The following is a 13,413-nucleotide window of genomic DNA, read 5'->3' on the forward strand; positions in this document are numbered from 1 at the left end:
GCCGAGACCGGATTCTAACCTGGTTCCCCTTGTTATGTGGTTGGCAGCTCTAGCTACTTGGCCGCATCACGTCCTGTGAAAGCTCAGCTCAGCTCATTTTAGGCTTGGGGTTCAAGGAGGTCCTTAAGCTAGGCCACAGTCAGGCATCTGGCTTAAGGTTTAGCTTCTAGTGTCTTGTCCACCTCTATTGATGCAACACTACAGTTCCTTTAGCATTAGAGGTCTGATTGTGCAATACAAACTCAATGTAAGAAGGCGCAAAGGCCATACAATGCACCTGCTTGTGATGCACGTCAGATGTTCACAAACACAGGCATTGTTGTAGCAGGGCTCTCCATCTCGCCTCATGGACATATTGCAAAAAGAAAAGAAAAAATAATAATACTCACCAAAATGGCGGTGTTGCCCTCGATGAATTCTATGAACACCTTCAGGACTTGCTCCCGTGTTTTTGTCCTCTTAAAGTGCGTGTTACAAGTGCCGTCAGCTCGCTAAAGACAAAGAAACATATTGATCAGGTGATGGTAGACTGGAGGGATGGTTCAACAGCCTCTGGCGTTCCTTCTTTCTGCTACACACATATTTAATTTTCATTCTTGCCTTTCTCAGATGTTATTTTTTTTATTTACTCAGAGTTGGAGTTATAACCAAGCAGAGCACATAGTGTGTTTCGGTTTCCATTATGTGTTTTTTCTCACTCTACCTCCTTTGCCATTAAGCAACCATTTATTTTTGTTACTGCGATCGTGATTCCTTTATAGCTACCCCAGCATGCTGTTAATCCTATGGGCTGGGCGTTCTACCCTTTTGAAGAAATAATATACATATGAACCCTAGCTGATCAACAATTCACTCTTTAACCCCTGCCTCCATCCCGTCATCCCATTATTTTTGATGTTCCTTAATTAAAACTCCCAGGAGGGAAAATTGTCCCAAAAATAAAATATTTAAGACGGTTATTGAAAAACAAAAGTGTACCCCAGCATCTAATAGTTTTCTTATTGGGATCAGGGCCATGGTCTCATACTATGATTCCTGGCACACTATGATATAGCCTTCGAATCCCAAGCTCTAGGCTATTGGAGTCGTTTAACAAACTTTCTGCATTGTGGTTTTTCAACAATGGTCAGTCCAAAACCCAGTTTCTACAACTCCTCTTGACATCCTATAAATAGAGACAGCCGCTTCTCCCCTCTGTCATTCCAATAACCTCCCATCCAGCTAGTAAGAGATAGTACGGGCAGATACACCACAGACTGAAAGTTTAAAAAGTATACAGTGTGTCTGAAGAGTGATAAATTCAAAGAATGCACACCAGGGATCACTCATTCATTCAGGCACCCGATTTCACATTTGCTCAATCATTCATGCACCCTTGCCTCCTCTTTCATTCAGTCACTCGCTCCTTCAGTCACCTGCTCATTTGGTCACTCGCTCATCCATTCACTCACCCGTCCATTTGCTCAATCACTAGCTCATTCACCAACCCAAACACTTGCTCGTTTACTCACTGATCTGTTCACTTGCTTATTCACTCATTCCCCCTCTCATTTTTTGAGGATGGTACTCAAGTATCCTGGGTGGCTACAGCTGCTGTCTACAATCTTTTCAAAGCTCCTGAACCTATTTGTTTACACCACATGTGCAGCACAAGAATGCAGGAGGTGCACAGATGGCCCAGACAAAGGAAGGACAAGGAATTATGGTTTCTTCTTATTTGTTTTAGCATTTTTGTATAGTTCTTCCAGACCCTGAACAATGACAGAACACTTCACAACAAAGGGGAACAGGATAGGAGCCAACAACGTTACAGGTGAAAGAGAAATAACATAATATATTATTGAGATAAATCAGAGCTATTTACATATGTGGTTAGCATCACTATAATCCTGGAGCATTAAAAAGTTGTATATACATTTATAGTCGGCCTTGATTAAACATATTTAGATAACAGCAATACAATAGTAAGGCTCAAGAGATATTTTCATTTGTAATAAGAGGCACTTGTTTGAAATAGGCCGGGATGAGATTGTGGTTAGTCCATGAAGGAGACATGGAGCTGACTTGAACCTCTCTATGGTGATGATAATTGGACATAATGTGTCCAGTAGTGGTGCAACTGACAGGTTTCATATATTGGTGGTCAGCAACGGAATAAAGTGGTAGTGCAACAGAAGGAAGCCTATATCATCAGCAGCATGAACAACGTGGCGAACGTTAGGACAGGTTTGAAAGATGATACTTTAGCTTGACTTTGAAGATTTGCAATGAGGGAGCAAGTTTTATAAGGGGTTTGATGGGTATTCCAGGTCTCAAGACCATTACCCGAGACAGTGTGCTTGGTGGTGGATTTTTTTCTTTAATTAGGTGTTTTAAGAAGTAGTGAAGATTTGCTTCATAGGTGCTGTTTTTACTGGACAGTTCCAGTTTTGTGTGAGTTGCGATAGAGGAACTAAGGTGTCTCACTTTGAACGTGATAGAAGCTATTTTATATGTGAAGTGAGATTAACTATAAGGGACTTTAAAAACGGTGTAATTCAGTAGAAATTCCCTATGTAGGCGATAAACCTGTCTGCACAGTTGAAGATGGTTGAAAGGTTTAGGCAGGATTAAGGAAATATGGTTATTGGAGATTTCCTGCATTCTGTGCAAGATAGCTCCAGTTACTGTACTGAAGCTTTGAAGGCATGTTTGGGGATTAGGAGTCTAATACTAAGGAGCATGTTCAGTTGAAATCTGGCATACTTAGGGCCTCAGTTAGACCTTGGAGGACAGGGTACTTCATCATAAATATGATGGAGTACCCTATCACATGATGGAGTACCTAGCCACCAAACTCTCGATCCGCTTTGTCAATTATAACTTTTGTGGACCATCAGGTTTCTGACAGCGGTGCCCCAACTGGCTCCACCATAGGAATACTTAGTCGAAAGGACTTAGGGGTCGTCGGAATGGGGGCATCAGACCACATGCTCTACTTAGATCAGACCGTCCGATGTTCTATTTTAGGATTTGCCTGCACAGCGCTTGCGCCTTGCTTTTGAAATCTATTGTATTCAATATATCTTAAAAGGGTCTTACATCCCGCCCCAACTTCTTATTTGTCCCTGAGCTGGTCAATTTACTTTTCCTTCTTTTCAATTGGTTGTAGCATTGTATTTTCTTTTTTTGGGGTGTGCTTTACTTATCAATATACTGTATACCAATTACTCATCCTCATTCACTTTTATAGCTGGAAGTTCTTTTATTAGGTTAAGGCTGGAATTTGACTCTTTTTAACTAATGTTTGCGTACTTTCGCGGATTTCGTGGCAGCATGCACGGCTATGTTTCTTTGTTTCTCTGACACTTTTATTATTTATTTAAACCTAATCTCTCCCGGGAAACATTTTAAGCAAGCTTGTTGTCTGAATGTCATGTTTTTTTGTTTGTCTGAAATGCATGCTTGGACTCGAACCCAGCTCCTAGGTCATCAATTCTGACTATTATTACTCCAAATCCTATGTCCTGCCCCCTTTGCTTGTTCTTTCATTTTTTAAGAGCCTAAAACGTGCCACGGTTCTGAGATTCCAGTGGCTGTCTCAATATGGCTTGATTCGTTTAAGTAATTTTCAACACTTTTTATTAATGCTGGGTTTTGTTTACATGTTCTGTACCTGGGGGACATAGATCAAAGTGGTGGGGGCACTTCTGAATTGCAAGCATCAATAGAGTGTACGTATGTATACGTGTGCACACACACACTTGGTTTCAGTCTAGTGATGGGGATTGAAACTAGCCGTTTACTGGTTTAATAAGGGACTTTTCTGCAGCTTAAATAGGGATTTCCACATTAACCACTTGCATAGCGGGCACATGAGCATGGATTAGTTCACTCGTACTGCCCCGTAACATTGAGACGCAATCATGCTCGTCATGAGGATTCAAACCTGCGAGCCTAAGACTACAAACGACCAGTGCACAAACTCACTAGTCTTGTGTGTCCCAGAATTCCTGAGTTTCGCCAATTCCTGAGTGCCCAGCACAGAGTTAATTACCCCCCTTCCCTCCGAGGATTTCTTGTTTATTTTCCCTTCTTGGTATGTCAGAGTACAGTGGTAGTGTGGGCCCGAGTTTTTGTATATGACAAGCATTAGTACATTTTTTTAATGAATATTTCCTGAATGTGGAAGGAGTGTAAATCAAGCTTAACTACAACAAAGTCCTGGAACTAGGATAGCATAAACTTGGATCCTTACAAGGGTGGGGCATGTCGCGTCTAACAATACAACTGAAATGATTGCATGGAACGTCCCTTGCAGTAAGTGTACATTTGGCAGTTTCTATAAGATCATCTGCAAAATACTAGCGGGAATTTTCTGCTATTACATGATTGGGCCATGGTGCATGTGTTCCAGGGATACCTGTATGTGTCATAATGTTCTATAGTCCTTTGTGTGCAATAATCTGAAGGGTGTAACTCAATTTAATAGCCTTATTTAAATGTTTTGCATAAATGGAAATTGGGTTTAATGACATTTGATTGGAAGTGTATGTGTGTTTTTGTTTTGTTTTGTTTTTCTTTTCATTTGTTTTTAGGGGTGGACATGGTGAAGGAAATTGCTTTTCCTAGGTGTCAGTTAATGCATTATCAAGAGGAAATGCTTCGTGGACTCATTGCACTGATTTATGAATAGCGGAAACCCACAAGGCCTGTAATTTATGCCACAATAATAAGATGTCAGTTTGTTATAATCAATGAAAAATACAAACAATGTTTATGCAGTGAGATGTAATCTTCCTTTGTCTGAAGATGGATAGCATTTTCATTCTGGCCTCCAGAAACAGGCGATGAGATTTAAAATGAGTGGTGTATGCATGTCTTAAGTGTGATGCACACTTATTGAAACGTGAATGGATGTATTATTAATCAGGTAGTGCCTTGTGACTTGGTCTTAAGTCTTCATATGTATGCTGGGACACAGGACCATGTTTGAGAATGGACATCAGTGGAAATGTGTGTTGCTTGAAGTGTATGTGAGGCCTTGGTTGTCATACAATACATTTGATTCTTGTTACACTCTAGCTAGTTTAGGGAGGAGCAGAATGGAGCTGGGCCCAAGTTCTGCCGGCCAAACACAATTATTAACCTTGGCAGAGGGAAGAGGCAAGGAGGAGCAGAACCAACGCCTTCCGTTGAGTGCCTTCAATCGCCATGCTCTAGCAGCCTGGGAGAGCTGTTGAGACCCTACCATTATGAAATTATCGATTTCTGTTAGTAAAGGAAGCCCTAGAGTGGGCACCAATTGTCTCTACTCTGGGCCTACATTATCTATTAAGGAGGGGCCATTAAAGGCTTGAGCCAGAGGCCTGGCTACGACTCAGCTTTGGGGCCTGTTGGACCATCCAGCCGAAAAAGTCTTCTGCTGCTACTCCCTCTAACCTCATTCACCAAGAATTAAAGACAACGCTTTAACCCTTGATGCTAAAAAGGAAAGCGATACTCCTTCAGTTGTTGATTTGCACAATGCGAAAACGAAAAAACTGGGTTCTATCCTGACTTCACCACTTAGTGTAATTGTGTGATCTTAGGCACATTTCTCTCTTGTGTTTGATTTAATAGACTGTATCATTGCTCCATGTATGATAAGCATTTATGGTGCACATGACAAATAGCCTGCTTCTTATTTCATGAATGGCATTGTAGTCAAGGGAGGGGGAGAGGCATGAATTTTTCTATGTTAAAACTAAGTTCAAACTATCACTTTTAATAGATCCCTCTGAACACAGTGATGTAACCTGATGTACCAATTGAAGCGTTTCCTCATTTTAAAGAAATTTAAAAAAAACAATTTTGAAGAGAGTAACATATTTTTACATGATATTTGTTGCACGAATTACGCGAGAAGCATTTTCCTGACTGTGCCTCGCTGTTGGAGCCCAGTCAGACCTTCGGCTTGGCTCTCCCTGTCAATTTGTTGGGTCGCCCACCTTTACGGTCACCAGTGCCACGCCTTGCACGGGGAACCGGCGATGGATGAGTTCAAGTCAGCCTCAGCTGTGAAGCACCATAGCCTGGGAGCGGCGAAGGCAGCAACTAACACAAACAGCACACACTAAGCTGAAGCGCGTGCCATTGCCAGAGCTCAGGGCAAGGCAGCTGTCTGCAGCTGCCCCAGCTACACATACATACACATACACCTCACCAAAAATTCAGAGGGCCATGCAGCTCCAGGCAGTATGCATAAAAGCTATTGGGAGTGGGGAGCAAGGGAACGATCAGGAGCCGTAATACACAAGGTGCCCGGGAGGCGCAACAGGCATTTGCACCCGCTTTGTGTGCCCCTGGGGCACTTTGGTATTACAGAAGGGGCCGCAGATACTAATGCGGCCCCTTCTGTAATACTTAAAGCTCTGGCGCACATACAGCACCCTTTCTCAAGAGGGCGTTCCCTCATTTGCATGGGGCATGGCCCCATGCAAATGAGGGAATACTTTGCCTCTGCACCTGCGCCGTATTACAGACTTGGGCAGAGGCAAAGAAGCTCTCAGGAGGCGCTGCACTGTCAGTTCGCCCCCTGATTGCAGCCCTATGGCAGGGGGAAAGGAGGTCCTATGGATCCCCAAGACATCCCCTTGCAGATGGGTGCAGTCCCTGACTGCACCTGCTTGAATAGGGATCTTTAATCCTCTTTAAAAGTGCAGACGGGTTGTCGCCTGCACTGTGAAACACAGAGCGCCTGCTTTAAAGCTGCTCGATATTTCACTTGAATGCGCTGCCCCCAGGACAGCACGAGTTCACGGCTGCACTGGGGGCAGCGCATTCTGTGTAATAGGGTGCACTTTCCTTGGTTGTGCCCAGCACACCTGTTTTAATGTGTGCCGTGCGCAAACAGGGAAAGTGTGGCCATTACATAATGGGGCCCCAGGTGTGAAATATTGGAAGAAACCAGCATTTTGCCAAGATTTCTGCAAGATAGCTTAGTGAGGTGAGTGTCTCTGGTGGTGTGTGGGGGGTGAGAGGTTCAGACAGGACTGTTCCCTCAATCCATTTGTTTGGTACCCTGCTTGGGCCCCACCACAACAGCAGTTGAGTGCTTCCCATGCTAGGTCGCAATACCACAAGAAGAAGCATTGGCAATGCCAATCGGTCTCGCTTGCCAATGCTGAAGGAGTGACTCAATGAGCTTTGGCAATGAGCAGTTGTCCTTCTAATGCACAGCAGCAGCCCCTCCTCCCCGTCGTTACCCTACACTTAAAATACCCAGAGTGAAACAAGTTGTTTGCTAAAAATCTACACCTTGCTGCACACACTGCTTGCGAGTCTCTAAAGAACTCCGGCTGCAGTACAGATAAGGAGAGTACAATATGTCGGTAACTGAGAATCGAGAAAACACAGGAAATGGATTCAGATGAGAACCTACCATAAATTGACCTTGTGTATACAGGTATGTTTATATGTTGTACATTAGGCTTTTAAGTAGGTTGATCTGGAACGTTGCTTTATGCTTACGGTTTATATATGGTTTTATTTAATCTAAAACCCTGCATTTGAATGTGAATCTGCAAGTTACAGGTTGATTTTAGTGGGAGCAATCCAGCTCTTCATCCTTCAGTGGTCTATAAAATGACTTCCATTGGTGAACAACTGTAAGTATTATAAAAGTGCAAAGGACATTTGAGTTGATAGTGTGGGCTCTCCAAACAGTGAAATTAAATTCACGTTTCATATCCGGTCCCTTGCACACAAACCAACATATTGACACTGTTATCATAGACCTGAAAACAGTTGAAAAAGACAACATAAAATTAAATATTGACACTCTTTTATGCAGGTGTGGTTTCCGTGCAAGGCTTCTGCTGGCAGGTAATAGATGGCCTGGGTGATGGCTTTCAGTGTCCTGAACTAACCAGAACTTTTAAAGCCTTTAGTGAGTACAGCGTCCCTTTCCCTGCCCGGAGGGGTGAAATCTGACTTTGAACTTGTGATCTGCAATCTTACAGCATATTTATCTCCAGAAATGATTAAGCCTACGTCCTTGTCAAGGGTTGTAAATTAGTGTCAGGACCATTAAAGTGGTCAATAGGCAAATACCAATGTATGGGTGTTACAAATTCATACATGTCAGACTTAATGAAACAAATATAATTGAGGCTCCAAATGAGGGAAGTACTTTGCCAAAAAAGGCAACCTTGCGATGGGAGAGTATGTCAGCTGACACTAAAATGCATTAACCCCTGTTGATTTTTAAGGACGATAACTCCAATAAAACATAACGACGATCCTGACGAAGAGTTATACCTCACTACTCTTTTCTCCCATTATTATTTTATATATATTGGGGTTTGCTTAGTGCAGCACTCTGAACTGAATTGTCTATTGCGCTGGCTGAATATTATCTAGCGCAGATATTGTCGATCAACTGGATAACTTCAAAACTATATTAGTGGCATTAGGTTTTCTATTAGGACTTGAACTGTTATTTTTCAGACGTGAGGTAGGTAAGGGAAATGAGATGGAGAGCTATAATGTAGGAGAGGTCGCCTAGTAGTTAAATGGTTCTTACAGATCCTGCTGACTTAAACATTCTAATGCCAAATTGTGTGATTTAGGACGCATCCATTTTTAACACGTGCCTGGAATCCCCATTATTTAGAAGCTTTTGAACTCCACTGCTGCATGAAAAAGAAAACGTTTCCAGACTTTGTTACGTGCTGTGTATAGTATTAGTAGTGCAGTGCATTCAAACAAGCAATGGCAAAGCCAATAGGTCTTTCCTGTGAGAGCTATTGGCTTTGGTAATGTTTTGTGGCCGTGCTGTATAGCAGCGCAGATGCTTTGCTATGTGGCCAAAACTAATTTGAAAAAGAGCCATAACGCAGCCAGAGCTACTGCTCTTTTTTAAAAGTGCATTACCATTGGATGCATCATAGTCCTTTTTTATTTATTTTTAGCAATGTGTGCGTTGCAAATTAAAAAAAATTAAATACCTTTCTCAGACGGAAAAGCTGTAATAAATCAATATATATATATATATATAGCCCCATTGAACACAAGATCAAAGGCAGCCATAACTGCAAAACCGAATATGCAGTGTACGTTCTGACATGCACCTGTGGCCTCAAATATGTAGGCAGTACAAAACTACAGGTGCATGTCAGGATTTTACAACATTTACGAGCAATTGTCAACAATGACCCGGCATACCCGGTTGCTCGGCATTTTAAAGCAGCACATGGAAATGACCTTAAATGTCTGAAATATTTTGTAATTGCCGCCATCCCAAATCCCCCAAGAGGGGGAAATCAGGACAGATTGTTGCGACAATTAGAATCAAGAATGATTGTCGAACTTGATACAAAACATCCAAATGGGCTTAACAACACTGAAGATCTCCATAATTTCTTATAAGTTTTCTATAAGTCTTTTGATAACATGCTTTTATATGAAGGTTTTTTATATTGACCTTTTATGATAAATTCTTTATCTTTTAAGAGTTTTTTGTAGAGGGTTTTTATAAATGATTTTTATATTGTATTTGCTTAGGTCATTCTGCACATATATATCCTCAGCTGCTAACAGAAACATCCTTCCTCCCCCTGTTTTTAAATTTCCCCTTTTTTTTAGGCACTTATAATTTTATGATTTTATAAATTAATTGCACCATTTGCACTAATTTTTCAGCACCTTATAAAACTTAGCGCTTTGCACTTTGAAGCTTAACATAGATGATATGGGAGCTTCCAGTGGTTTACATAAATGCGTAATTTTGCACAAATTTTGACAGGCAACTATCAGTGTGTTTCTGTTTCCATGCTTTCATCTTTTGCACTATATTTATGAAATTGATCCTCATATGAAATTGTTTAGGAATCAGCATTCATGCTGTTATAACTTATGTATTCAGGGTCAAATGGATCTTAGATATATAAAACAATATTCATTTTTTCACATGGTATAGGATTTATCCTATTTTCAGGTATTTAGATGCCACATAACGTAATGTATCGGAAAAAGGGTATATAGAGTAACGTGTACAGCATTCATGCAATCATTAAGTAACAATATGTGCAACACATATTTGCATGGACGATAATAACTGTCTAGTGTCATATAAAGTGTATTTGAATTTACATTCGCATAATGTATAAACCAAACGACAATGGACTAGCGCTAAAAGAGGATGTTGTTTATGTCTATTATCACGTGACTATGCACTTACACACGCAACAAATAAAAAAGGTATACGGGTATAAAAACTGTTGGCGGACTGCACTTCCGCATGTGAACAAGGATACTGTGTTATCCGAAACGCGTCGAAAAGCTGCAACTCAAATAAAGACCTGACTTTGCCACGAAGAAAACTGGTGTCCGTGACTCGCTTCGCTGTTTTGCCGGACGGGAAGCGGGAAGAGCTGGGAAAGTATTTCTGATATATATATATATATACATATATATTTATATATTACTCCACAACACGCCCAACAGTTCCGGCAGCGTAAACAGGAGAGCACACACAGGTCCTTGCTTTACGTTACTTTATTCGTGCAGACCATCCCCCCTCCCCCCCCCTTCCCCCCGCAGTGACAGACGCATTTCGGCAATCTGCCTTCCTCGAAGTCCATATACATATATATATATTGCCTTTCTCAATAAAACAAACATATCCCTTTCTGTGTGTTCCTGTCACTTATTTTGCACAACTGCTCAAATACTCATTCTAAAAATATAGTATTGTTCTTCACATGCTTATTTTATCAGTGGCCAATAGCACAAGACCACCTTTTCATCCGGTTTTGTTGAACTACTTTTTTATGTTTTCCCGGCACAGCACATATGCTGTTTGTTTGGTTTTTCCTTCACCTTTTACCTAATCTCCACATGGCTGCACTCGTTTCAAGCGTACTTATCGGGTGCATGTATTTTTTCTTTGTCCTCCGCCCTTTACTTAATCTCCCTGCTTTATAGTACCATCAGTAACAGCACAATATATTGCCTTTCCCAAAAAACAAGTCACGATATTTAACAGAGTTTCAGTAACTTTTATTGCACAACTGCTCACCAAGCTACAACTTACAACAACAAAAACAGCTCACTATTAAACACATAGGTGTAACATATTGCATTTACCAATGCTTGTTTACTATCTATCTCTGTCACATAAACCCTAGCAATCAAAAAATGAAAAGAAATAATCGCCTTCACACCACGGACGAAAATTCCTGCTTTGGGCATTTGTTTGTAAAATTCAAAAACATTTGATGCATAGCCATCTAAAAGGCGGTGTCTGCACCGAACTTTCAGTGCCTTCACAAGGGCTGCCATGGCGGCCGCTCCTGCAAATGCACAAAGATCACTGCTGGGCTGTAGATGATCTTTAAATATGGCGGTCCTCCATCAGGATGGTGGACATAATGTCCCCTGCCACCCTGATGGACAGAAATAAAACCAGCATACTATAAATCAGGCCTTTAGTAATTTCTTTGGAGTTGAAAGAGAGATATCTAGCATGAAGCCTCAGGATTTGGCTGATTTCACAGTTTGGGGAGAATTACTGTAGCTTAGTGAGTCAGTCAAGAGGGAGGACCTTAGCTGTGTTAGGTGAACTCCGTCTTTCATGAGTTTATGTTGGAAAGACATTGGTTTCGAGTGTAAATATATTTTGTGCTATAAATCTTGAGAGAGACGCAGCTTTATCTGGTCTGTATCCTGGTGGAAATCAATACCTGCACTGGACAAAATCTCACATGCAAACTGAATAATAGGGTTTCTAGAATAGATTCTTGTGGTACTGCAAATGGAACGATTATGGCATATAGAGAATCACGTTTTAATTCATTGTGTTCTGTTAGGCAGGTATGCATTGAGCCAGTTCAGTACGGCCCCTTCATTGCCCATCCTACTGTATAAAGTGTGCAGGAGAATATTGTGGTTGACGATATCAAATGCTCTGGATAGTTCAAGAAGTCTAGCATGCAGTGTCTACCTCATCAAAGATCTGTAAGGAGTCATCTGAAATCTTGAGCATGGAGGTTTCCATGCTGTGACTACATCTCAAACTGGAATGATACAGTCCCAAGATCTGTTTTTCGGATGTATATTTCTCTACTTGGTTAGCTACAAATTTCTTTATGTTATGTTATCCGCCATTTGTAGCGCGCACGGATATTCGGAAGTGTCTCGGCGCGAAAGCCAGTTCAAAGGAGACAGGGAGGTGTGGACCGCGGCTGGATGATTAGTTAAAAAGCAAGGTTTTTAGCTGCTTTAAGGTTGTGGATGTTCCGAAGCTCGAAGGGCAGGGTATTCCACGCCTTGGCCGCCATGACAGAGAGAGAGCTACCTCCCGTTCTAATGAGGCCGTAGCGAGGAATAACAGCAAGGCATTGCCACGCAAAGCGTAAATGTCTGTGTGGCACATAGAAATCAAAGCGTCTGCTGAGATACATGGCCCCTGATTTGTAGAGGGCACCGTGGGCGATGGTAAGAGCCTTAAACAAAATACGCTGGCCCACCGGGAGCCAGTGCAAATCCAGGAGATTGCTTAGTGCTGGACATACCAGGAATACCCACTAGCGTTCTAGCAGCCGCATTCTGAACGGTCTGTAGCTTTTTTAGCTGGTAACCAGGAAGACCGATGTAAAGGGCATTGGTGTAGTCTAACCGCGAGAGAATGAGAGATCGAATCACCATTTCTTTAGCCGCTTTAGGCAGTAGTGGCAGAAATGTCTTAAGGAGTTTCAATGTGCCGAAGCACACTCCAATCAATTTCTTAATCTGCAGTAGGAATCTGAGGTCCTCACTCAACCAGACCCCCAGATTTTTTACTGGGCTTCTGTACTGCTCGATTTTTCCGGTCTTATTGTGATGAAGGGTGATTTAGGTGACTTCAGTCTCTTCCCATTCAAGTCTAAGGGTTAGAGTAGTGTATAGAGCCTATTTATTAGGCACTTCGACATGATCCTGTGTTCTTCCCCATAGATCAGGGTTTGCATATACATCCTAGGGGATAGATTCGTTAGCATTAGGGGTAATCTGTTCTGTAGTGAGGGTATTTCATGGAGCCCTGCTGAATTCAGGCCTGGTAGGCCTTAAACGGGAGAGACTCCATCTTTCCTCCTGCTCTGGCAGCTCGGGATGTTTCTAGGTCATAGGCAGTGTTTTAGTTAGGAGGTGTTATTCGCTTGGAGAGAACCGGTTCAGGCCGGCCCTTATCGAAGGATTGTATTTTTCTTCATGCCGAAGACACTACATCAGGCCGGCCGGCTGGGAACGTGTCCTTGGCACGGGGAGGTACAAGAATTTGGTGGGCGGCAGGTTACGGGCTGGAATTTTCCAGGAGGAAATGCACGTCTATATTAGTAAAAGTTTGAGGCAGATACTGGCACTTGCTTCTAGTCCATGGGCGGCACCTGGCCGTTAGTAGTAAAGCTGCTA

At 42.1% G+C, this 13,413-nt stretch overlaps 1 protein-coding gene across 1 annotated transcript in view; it reads right to left on the reverse strand.

Annotated features, from left to right (window-relative positions):
* Positions 1-13,413, reverse strand: part of ITPKA (inositol-trisphosphate 3-kinase A) — a 605,052-nt gene that overhangs the window by 109,688 nt on the left and 481,951 nt on the right. The window contains exon 5 of the mRNA XM_085627107.1: positions 390-491. Coding sequence (XP_085483233.1) covers positions 390-491 — 102 coding nt within the window. The remainder of the gene's footprint in view (positions 1-389; positions 492-13,413) is intronic.

Source organism: Triturus cristatus, chromosome 9 (genome assembly GCF_964204655.1).
Source record: "Triturus cristatus chromosome 9, aTriCri1.1, whole genome shotgun sequence".
Lineage (NCBI taxonomy): Eukaryota > Metazoa > Chordata > Amphibia > Caudata > Salamandridae > Triturus > Triturus cristatus.